An 11,366-nucleotide genomic window follows, 5' to 3' on the forward strand; every position below is an offset into this window, starting at 1 on the left:
CAGAAGCTACTTGCTCGCCACTTGCCATGGCCAAAGAAAATAAAAGAAAAAGAAAGAAAAGGCAAAGGATCTGAGTCTACATTTCTCCAAGCCAGATATGCAAATGGCCAATAAGAATGTGAAAATATGCACATTGTCATTAGTCATCAGGGAAATGTAAATCAAAGACACAATGAAATACTACTTCATACTCACTAGGATGTCTAGAATCAGAAAGTCGGAAAATAAAATGTTGGAAGATATGGAGAAATCAGAATCCTCATGCATTGCTGGTAGGAATGTAAAATGGTGCAGCTACTGTGGAAAACATTCTAGCATTTTTTCATAACTCTATAGCATAGAGTTACTATAGGTCACAGGAATTCTGCTCCTAGGTTTAAATCCAAAAGAGTTCAAAGCATGGGTTTTAACAAAAACTTGTACATGAATGTTCATAGCAGCATTATCCATAATAGTCAAAAGGCGGAAACAACCCAAATGTCCATCAACAGATGAATGGATAAACAAAATATGGTATGTCATACAATGGAATATTATTCAGTTATAGAAAGGAATAAAGTCTTGATACATGTTACAATGTGGATGAACTCAAAAACATTATGATAAGTCAAAGAAGTCAGTTACAAAAGTCCATACATTGTGTGATTCCATTTATTTGTAATTACATCAGATTGGAAAGAATTAATAAAGAGTATCACATATGATGCTTGAAGTAATGCCAAAGAAATGGTCTTTTCAAGTCTCACTGTTAGGGCTTTTAACTGCTGTAAACTTGTCTTTGAAACTTGGCCTCTGTTCAATGGTGCCAAATAGGAACAGGGAGACAGAGTTTTGGATGAAGTAAAATAGTTTTTTTTATTGCTTTGCCAGGCAAAGGGAGCCACAATGAGCTAATGCCCTGAAGACCCTATGACCCAGCCTGGAGGGGGTAGTAAGGAGTTCTATAGTGTTCAAGGAGCAGAGTGTGATCAGCTTGTGGACAGTTCTTGGATTGGTTGGCATCAAGGTGACATTTCAAGCATTATCAAACTTCTAGTTTCAGCCAGCCTAGGGTCTGTGTTCTTGAGCTCAGCAGTTTTCATCTGGTAGGCGGGGGGTGTCTCCTTCCTGTAAAAACAATTTAGGAATATGTATCAGGCCTTTATCTAAATCCTTCAGGGAACTGGGAGTTCAGGTGATTCTGTTATGTGGCAGAATTATAGTCTAAATTGTTACCAGTTCCTTAGCCCAACAGCTATTCTTTGTTTCTAAATCTTCACATTTTCCAATCATTGACTCAAGTCAGCATTTTACTTCAAAAGACAAGGCCATAGAGGCTTGAATACAGTTTTAAACTTTGTACTGGTTTTGTCGGGAATAAGGTTAATGACTTTAGTACATCATATTCAAAGACTACAAGATGTTCACTGCAATTTATAGTCTTGGGAGAGCCAGACACCCCACTGCACCCATCCCACTGTGGCAGAATTTAATTTTATTAAAGTAACTTCTGATAGTTTTCCTAAAAAAAAGAAAAGAAAAAAGAAATGGTCTTTTCAAACTTTGCCAACTAGAATTTAAATTGCTAAGTATGTTTGCAAAGTATAATGCCCATATCTATAACATTTAAAATATTCATACTCTTTGACTTCCTGGTCCTTCTATTTAAAATCCTATTTCATAGAAATAACATATGTGTTGTTTATCCATTTATCTGTTGATGGACATTTGGGTTGTTTTGCAGAATTGTTACGGCAAAAGGAAACTGAGTTGGAAATAAAGAGATATCTATGATTCTTTATTAATTGCAAAAAGCAAATGTCAGAACGGTCCAGTTTGATCAAATTTGTGTAAAATCAAACAGCAATAAATGTGTATATGTATATATTTTATAGAAATACATATGGAAGAATATATAGCAAACTTCATATTTCTTTTCAGTATATTTGTATTGTTTCACTAGTTTTAATGAAGAGGTGTTACTTTTGCTAGTTGAAAGATAGAAAAAAATTTAATTAAAAAAAGGAGGTGGGTGGAAGAAAGAAAGTTGTTGTTCAGTGGCTAAATCATGTCCAACTCTTTGTGAACCCATGGACTGCAGCACACCAGGCTTCACTGTCCTTCACTATTTCCCGGAGTTTGCTCAAAGCATTGAGTCGGTGATGCCATCCAACCATCTCATCCTCTGCCATCCCCTTCTCCTCCTGCCTTCAATCTTTCCCAGCATCAGGGTCTTTTCCAGCTCTTCCCATTAGGTGGCCAAAGTATTGGAGCTTCAGCCTCTGCATCAGTCCTTCCAATGTATATTCAGGGTTGATTTCCTTTAGGATTGACTGGTTTGATCTATTTCCAGTCCAAGGGACTCTCAAGAATCCTCTCCAACACCACAGTTCAAAAGCGTCAATTCTGGTGCTCAGCCTTCTTTAGGGTCCAACTCTCACATTCATAGGTGACTACTGGAAAAACCATAGCTTTTACTATAGGTACCTTTGTTCACAAAGTGATGTCTTTGCTTTTTAACAGGCTGTCTAGATTTGTCATGACTTTTCTTCCAAGGCTTCCCTAGTGGCTCAGACAGTAAAGAATCCGCCTGCCAATGCAGGCGACCCAGGTTTGTTCTCTGATTCGGGAAGATCCCCTGGAGAAGGGAATGGCAATCCACTCCAGTATTCTTGCCTGGAAAATCCCATGGACAGAGGAGCCTGGTGGATTACCACCCATGGGGTCGCAAAGAGTCTGACACGACTGAGCGAGTAACACTGTCTTCTTCCAAGGACCAAGCGTCTTTTAATTTCCTGGCTGCAGTCACCATCGCCTTTGATTTTGGAGCCCAAGAAAAGAAAGTCTGTCACTGTTTCCATTTTCCCCCCATCCGTTTGCCGGGGAAGTGATGAGACCGGATGCCATGCTCTTAGATTTTTGAATGCTGACTTTTAAACCAGAAAGGTAGGGAACTAGCTTCCGCACCTCCCAACCCCGCCCCCACCCGCCCCCGGACATTTCCGTGTGCGCTGCTCTTACAGACAATGCGGTGCTGGGCGTCGCCTCTACCTGGAGGATTACAGTAAGCCTGTTGTCAGTGATGAGTCAGAGTGCGTGGTGCTGATGCTGCTGCCATTTCATCACCTCCGCGAGCGCAGCATCCATCCCTCGGTCCTCCCCGCGCCTGGGCCTACCTGGCCTGAGGCTCCCAGGCCAACGATGCCCTCGTGGCCGATCTAGATCAGGACCGAGCCGCGCTCTCCGAGGCCCCGGCCTGGCGCCCCCATCTCGCCGCCCGCGGCCCGGGCCAAGGAGACCTGCCGAGCCTCGGCCATGGAGGCCATCTGGCTGTATCAGTTCCGGCTGATTGTCATCGGGGATTCCACGGTGGGCAAGTCGTGTCTGATCCGCCGCTTCACCGAGGGCCGCTTTGCCCAGGTTTCGGACCCGACGGTGGGGGTGGATTTCTTCTCCCGTCTGGTGGAGATCGAACCCGGAAAACGCATCAAGCTCCAGATCTGGGATACCGCGGGTCAAGAGAGGTTCAGGTGGGAGCGCAGACTCGGCCCGTGAGCAGTGGGAGGGTCTTCTGGGTTTTCCCGATCCCCGGGGGAAGAGGACTTCCTGGTCCTGGTCGCCGCCCTTAGCCAAGGTAGCGAGGCTCTGAGAGTTTCTGCTCAAGCCCACCTTCAGCTAGCTGGGAATTCAGTACAGGGAAACATACATCCTGGCAATCGATAATCCATATTGCTCGTACCACAACTCCACCAACTTGCCCCCTTGGTGGTTAATCAACTCGCTGGAGTTGATCACTGTCATTCATCAATTTCAGTTCCTATGCTACATTTCAAAAAATGTTCCCAAGCCATCCTAATGTAGGATGACAGATCTAGATAGGTGATGTAGAGATAAAGATACAGATATAAATATAAATACTAGATAGAAATAGAGATGTCTGTGATGATTGATTCTTTCTTGCAACTAGCACACATGCAATGATTATTCACTCTCTGCCAGACACTGCACCTATCACTGGGGAAACAGCCTGAGGAAACTCCTGCAAGGGGATGCCATGTAAACAAAATAGACACAGGCATTGCCCTCCTAGAATGTCTCTGCTAGCATAGTGGAGGGGGGACTAGGTCAGTAATTACACAAAGGAGTGCCTTGTTCATATTTGTAGCTCACTGCCTAAGATAACACTTAGCACATAATGAGTGATCAATAAACAGGTGGAATTTTCTCTTCCAACACTTTGTTTCACTTGTAGCATGTATCACGTGTAATTATATGTATGGACACAGATGAGGGAAGGCTTACTGGAGACAATGACACCTGATGAGTGTGAGGAAACTGCATGTATAAAGACAAAAGTCAGAGCAGCGTACACAGAAAACTTTGAGCTACAGTCATGCAGAGGAGCCAAAACTCGATCAAGAGGCCTCAGTAAATCATCATTTAGCTAGTGAACACAGATCAAGCATAGAAGATATTGGTTAGCTGGTTGAAGAGGGGTAGGGAGAAGAGAAAAATTAGACTTGTCTCCACTTCCCCACTTCTGCAAACAAGGTTCACTTTGAGCTTGTGATTTCATGTTTTATACTATAAGCAAAGAAAGGCATCTTTTGTGTTTGTCACAATTTCTTTCTGTATGAACAGCCTTTTCATATCCACGGATTATTATTTATTGGATGATAGTGACTTCTAAGGGTTCTTTGTATATTAAGAATATTAATCCTTTTCTGTCATGGATGTTGTAAAGTGTTTTTCCAGTTTTTCATTTGTCTTTTAACTTTATTTACATTAAGAAAATTTTTTGCTGTTTTGTTCTAACCATCATCTAGCTAGGACTCCAATTCCCTGGACAATGTTTGTTCTGTTATTACTGGGCCATTTGTCCTAAGGCTTAAGCTATCGAGTCCCTCATTGTTTATATTCTTCATCCAAGGAGAAAGAAAAACTAAAAATAGACATAGGTCAAAAAGCATGGTAGTCTAAGGAAAGTGACTGGATAAGCAAATAGTTCTACAATGTCTAAGACGCCCTGAGAAAAGTATCATAATGCACATTGAAAATGAAGCTCCTCAAATCAAGAAGCGAAAATATATATGGTTTCTTCCATTTCAAAAGTAGAGAAAATGTATAATAGGTTTTAGAAACATTCTGATTACAATGCTTTAAATAAATCATATGATTTTAAGGGGAAGTTTTGTCTATTTAGGCAGTTTTTCCCACCTGGTAGCTCCTGAGTCAGCCTCTCTGAAGTGGGGCAGACACTTGGCTCAAGATCTTTGCAGACTATCCCTCTTTTTCCTATTCCCACATGGCCTGCAAAGTAAAAAAACAAAATTGTGTTCCTCCTCACAGAAGAGATTGAAGACCTCTGATGAAAATAAAAAGGTAACAGAGAAATACGGTAATGATAAATGGAGCACTTCTGTGATATATACTTGTATTTCCTGTCAACTGTCATAAACTAATTTTTCTTTTTTAGAAAATCCTATGCCAACTACGACCATTTGTAATGAGCTCTCCAGGTGACAGAATACTTAATCCATTATTTCATTTGCCTCATGATAACCTTTTACTTAGATATCCCGCTTAGCAGAAAAGGAAATCTCATTCAGCTCTTCAGTGGCGAGAATGGACAGGTTAACTATGGTTTGACCTAAGCTGAGGGAAAATGCCTGTATGCCCACGAGCATTCATTTCTAGAAGATACCATCTCAAAGTTTAGCTCAACTGAAAAGTTTAGCTCAATTGCAAATTCATGTATCGTTATTATGATGGAATGACGTTTGTATTCCTTTGTTACAAAGAGAAAAGCATTTTTGCTGAAGGACTCTGTCGCTAACCAGAGACCACTCTTTGAGTTCACTGAAGTACAGGAGTTTGGGCTTGGCATTCAATCTTGACTTCTCTCTTGTGTTCTAGATCCATCACTCGTGCCTACTACAGGAACTCAGTAGGTGGTCTTCTCTTATTTGACATTACCAACCGCAGGTCTTTCCAGAATGTCCACGAGTGGTTAGAAGAGACCAAAGTACACGTCCAGCCCTACCAAATTGTATTCGTTCTCGTGGGTCACAAGTGTGACCTGGATACACAGAGGCAAGTGACTCGCCACGAGGCTGAGAAACTGGCTGCTGCGTATGGCATGAAGTATATTGAAACGTCAGCCCGAGACGCCATTAATGTAGAGAAGGCCTTCACAGACCTGACGAGAGACATATATGAGCTGGTGAAAAGGGGGGATATTACCATCCAGGAGGGCTGGGAAGGGGTGAAGAGTGGATTTGTCCCCAACGTGGTTCACTCTTCAGAAGAGGTAGTCAAATCAGAGAGAAGATGTTTGTGCTAGTCAGCCCTTGTGTCTCCAAAACCTGCTGTCCCACCTGGACTTCAGCTGATCAAAATGATAGAATCATCGTGCAACTCAAGAGAACTTAAACCTCTTTATTGGATACCAAGTGAGCCTCTTCCCCAAGGGGCCCTCAGACAGGTGATGGGTAGGTGGGTGGGGGAACCTGGAACTGGAACTGGCCGTTTTGTGGCCCAAGCTGCGCACTGGCTGCTCTGTATGCCCTTTGTAGACTGTATGTCAAGAAGCTGAGGTCCAGGGAACCAGGCCCCCCAGGAAAGTACACCCACAGTCAGGACAACTATTTCTCAGTGTTGCATAGGTCACGATCATAATAAAATATGTAAAGGGGAGAAGAGTATCACATCGGGAACAATGATCCAACCTACAAAAATGAGAGATATCGACCCAACCAATGAGAATATCCTGCACTAAATGTATGTGTGGGGTTTGGTTAAAAGGTACCAATTAGCTCTCCATAGCTCATCTGTAAAATGAGGGGTATGGGCCAGTCTTTTCATAAGACCCATTCAAGGCCTGGTGTTCTGGTAAAAAAAAAATGGTGTGAATGTCAAGAGGGAGTCAATTTATACACTGTTATTATCACATTCAAAAAAATGTACAGTCTTGTGCAAGAATAACCAGCAGTGTGTAAGAAATCTTCCCATGCAAATTATCATGGAATTAGAAAGGAGAAATACTATTAACACCGATGCCATCCCCCTTTCACCTCCGACCACACCTGGGGTTTCACTGCTTTGGTGACTATGATCTCAACATAAACATCTGCTTAGGAGGGGCTGTAACCCTTACAGACACATTATGGTTCACTGAATGACCTGTTTGATCATTGTAAGAGGCCATGAGGTTTTCTTTCCCAGTTTACAAAAAAATTAACTGAGAGGCAGAGGAGAGTCACTAGGCCTAAGTGAAGGTCTTCTGACTCCTGGTTTTTACTTCACTGCATCATCCTGCTGCCCAATGAATAAACTGTTATTGTTTACTTTGGAAGAGATATGACTGCAAATAAATATTCTCTACATGTTAGGATACGTTTCCTTATTGATTATAACTCAGCTCTAACCCTGAGGAAACCTGGGCATAAGTCAAAAGGTAAAGCCTATTCAGGTATTATCGAAAAGAGGATTCACAAGTGAATAATTGCACAGTGAACACACATTAGAACTGTTTGGGTAAGTGTTCTTATCGCTGAAATGCAGTGGGTATATTATTGAAAGGAACTAAATACAGCAATGGGGAGTGGGGTGGGGGTAAATACTCACTTCACAATGACCTTGGCTCCTTTTTTGCCATATGCCTACACTGGGCTCCTATCTACCCTACAAAGTTAACTCTTAATTCTCAGGTGAACAGACAGCTAACTAGTTGCATCAGAAACTTGAAATGGTTGCCTAGATAATGGTTCCATTATCTTCTTGAAGAGACGTGATGCTTTAAATGATTTTTTGATTGTAGCCAGTTCAGCTAGGCAAAAGCCATACTTTTTGTAGTGAAAAAACCAATTCTGATTAGAGTCAGGTTTCTCATTTCCATTGTGATAGGAATGCCTAAGGATGGTAAATTACTTTGAAATGTGGTATTGAATTTCAGAATAGATGTAACTGAATCTGAAATTTGGAGGATTTACTTCAGCCAAAATAAAGCAGTAAAATCATGAAAATTATGGAAACAAACCACCTTGGACCTACCTGCAGCATCCACTACAAGTGACCCAATCATCATCTCTTCCTTGGTTTAGCATGACCTAGCTTGGGTGGAGTAACTAAGTTGCCAGCTTTGTGGTTGTCAAAGACAAATAAAAGATAGTAAATTGGGCTAACACAAAGTTTCATCAACTGCTATACTTAATTATGTTTAGAAGATTCTGAAAGCAAGATTATCCAGTGGATAGATGAGAGTTGACTGGATTCTGTCAGTTCAAGAAAAAAAGGAGAGAAACAAAACTCTCTACCATTTTCTTGACTTAAATACATCATATGTATATTTTTCTCATTCTTTGCATTTTTAGACAAGTTTAAAAATACTCATCATAGATTCAGCAGAAGTGGCTGAGCTTAACTGCTTAGACAAGTTCTAGAACTTTAAAACTCATTTTAGTAGAATTCAGTGCTGTTGTCACTGCAATAAGTGGGTTTTGGAAAATGTGTGAAAAAGTTGGGTGTTAGTACAATATTAAGGGTAAAGCTCTAGAAGCTATTTTACTACATAGGTGAAGATAAGATAAACTAACTTGTAACAAAGACCACAACTGCATGTTGGATTAGATTGCCTCATATTCCAGAATAAAATGTACTGTGTACTTTTCCTCACTTTGTTGTGCACTGTAATGAAATGTGAAAAACTTTAGCTGTATGTGAATGAAAATATGCTTGTATTTAGTAAAATGGTTGATTATGTGACTGTAAGATTCCAAGTGTGTGTTGTAGCTATTTCCAGAGGAGTCTGTCCCTACGGTGTAGCAACTGCTACCAAGAACATCAGGTAGGTGGGACATACGCACAACAGTATTCACCAATATCTTAAAGCCAGAAAGTTACAGGATCATCAGGTTGAAAGTCACAGAGACCTCACTAATGCCTGGAAATGCCATATGACTTTTGCAAACATTTGTTCTGTGAAGCCTAAATATGAATCATTGCAATTTTTAGTCAAGGGTTTTTTGTTTAAATTTTAACTATTTTTATTAAAGAGCTCCTAAAAATTGGGGGGGTTGTTTTTTAATTGAAGTATAGTTGATTTACAATACTATACTCATTTCAGACTTATAAAATAGTGATTCAGTATTTTTATAAACTATATTACTTTTAAAGTTATTACAAAATATTGACTATATTCCCTGTGCTGTACAATATATCCCTGTAGATTATTTATTTCATACATAGTAGTTTGTCCCTCTTTATCCTCTACCCCTATCATCCCTCTTCTCTTTCACCCTGCTAGGAACTACTGATTTGTTTTCTATATCCATGAGTCTGCTTCTGTTTTGTTATATTCAGTAGTTTATTATATTTTTTAGATTTCACATGCAGGTGATATATTTGTCTTTCTTTGTCTGACTTACTTCACTTTGGTATGATAATCTCTAGGTCCATCCATGTTTCTGCAAATGGCACAGTTTTGTTCCTTTTTATGGCTGTGTAAAATTCTACTATATATATCACATATCATATTATATATATATATATATATATATATATATATATATATATCACATCTTGTTTGTCTATTCATCTGTTGATGGCCACTTAAGTTGCTTCCATGGCTTGGGTATTGTACATAGTGCTGCTGTGAACACTGGGGTGCGTGTATCTTTTGAAATTAGAGGTTTTATTTGCTTTAGATAGACGCCATGCAGCTTATTACAATTGTTTTTCCTAGAAAGTCTTCTTTTCTCAAGGCTGCATTGCTTCCATCTTTTCAAGTACTACTAAGATGTGCACTTTGTGTCAGGGTCACTTGCAGTATGCAGCCCAGATCACAACACAAGAGTTCCATACACTGCCTAGGGTTTATAGCACATAAAAAATGGAGTTAAAAAAATGGAAGCCCTTCCCAATAGCTCAGCAGTAAAGACTCCACCTGCAATGCAGGAGACACAGGTTCTATCTCTGGGTTGGGAAGATCCCCTGGAGAAGGGATGGCAACCCGCTCCAGTATTCTTGCTTGGAGAATCCCATGGACAGGGGAGCCTGGTGGGCTACAGTCCATGGAGTCACAAAGAGTAGGACACAAATGAGCTTCTGAACACACACATGAAAAAAGGGGGAAATGTTTGATTCAGAGTCTGGGAATAACCTTTATCACTTTTATAATCATGAGTGAATGAAGGAGGTAGGGAGGGCAGGGAGCAAGGAGGGAGGGAAGGACCAAAAATGCAATATCATTCAGTTACATGACTGTAAATATCATCTGTCAGCCAATGAGTCCTGACTTTCTATCTCCAGCTCATCTCTTTCTCCCATGAAGTTTACACATTTAGAACCAACTGTGTAGCCAATGTCTCCATTTGAATGTCTATTAGGGTCAGAAGTGTAACATGTCACACTGTCATTCATTGCCAAAGTTGTGATCGCTGATCTCCCTGCTTCCAAAGTCTATTCTCTACACAGCAGCCAGAAGGAGCCTGATAAAACATTTATTATCAGCAATCAGCTGCTCGTAATGCCCCAGTGGTTAACCATTTTAGTCAGCTAAAAACCCAAACTATTTCCAGTGGCCTTCAAAATGAAGTTCAACCCCTTTGCATCACCTGTGTGGCCTTGTTCATCAAACAACCCCGGCACATTCACAGCTCAGGGTGTTTGTACTTGCCCTTCACTCAATCTTAGATTTTCTACCTTGAGATGTCTGCATGGATTTCTCCCTGACCTCCATCAAGTTCTGAAACCAACAGCTGCTGAAATCTGCAAGCAGCTTCCTGATCCTAGAGAAGATGTGGCTTGAGAAGTTGTTTCTGACAGTGCAACCTATAGTCTAACTCCTTATTCTGCCCTGGGAAACAACTAGGTTTAGGGAAAGGGAACTTCAGTTCAGTTCAGTTCAGTCACTCAGTCGTGTCTGACTCTTTGCGACCCCATGGTCAGCAGCACAACAGGCCTCCCTGTCCATCACCAACTCCCGGAGTCCACCCAAACTCATATCCATTGAATCGATGATGCCATCCAACCATCTCATCCTCTGTTGTCCCCTTCTCCTCCCACCTTCAATCTTTCCCAGCATCAGGGTCTTTTCCAATGAGTCAGCTCTTCCCATCAGGTGGCCAAAGTATTGGAGCTTCAGCTTCAACATCAGTCCTTTCAATGAACACCCAGGACTGATCTCCTTTAGGATGGACTGGCTGGATCTCCTTGCAGTCCAAGGGACTCTCAAGAGTCTTCTCCAACACCACAGTTCAAAAGCATCAGTTCTTCAGTGCTCAGCTTTCTTTATAGTCCAACTCTCAAATCCATACATGACTACTGGAAAAACCATAGCCTTGACTAGACGGACCTTTGTTGGCAAAGTAATACAACTTAGAAGGAGA

At 41.1% G+C, this 11,366-nt stretch overlaps 1 protein-coding gene across 1 annotated transcript; it reads left to right on the forward strand.

Annotated features, from left to right (window-relative positions):
- Positions 1-3,035: 3,035 nt before the first annotated feature.
- RAB39B (RAB39B, member RAS oncogene family) lies at positions 3,036-8,748 on the forward strand. The gene is made up of 2 exons (XM_040265585.1): positions 3,036-3,509; positions 5,896-8,748. Exons 1-2 carry the CDS (start codon positions 3,295-3,297, stop codon positions 6,320-6,322), a joined length of 642 nt encoding a protein of 213 aa, XP_040121519.1. The 5' UTR covers positions 3,036-3,294; the 3' UTR covers positions 6,323-8,748.
- Positions 8,749-11,366: the final 2,618 nt, after the last annotated feature.

This window comes from Oryx dammah, unplaced genomic scaffold (genome assembly GCF_014754425.2).
Source record: "Oryx dammah isolate SB20612 unplaced genomic scaffold, SCBI_Odam_1.1 HiC_scaffold_23, whole genome shotgun sequence".
Taxonomy (NCBI): domain Eukaryota; kingdom Metazoa; phylum Chordata; class Mammalia; order Artiodactyla; family Bovidae; genus Oryx; species Oryx dammah.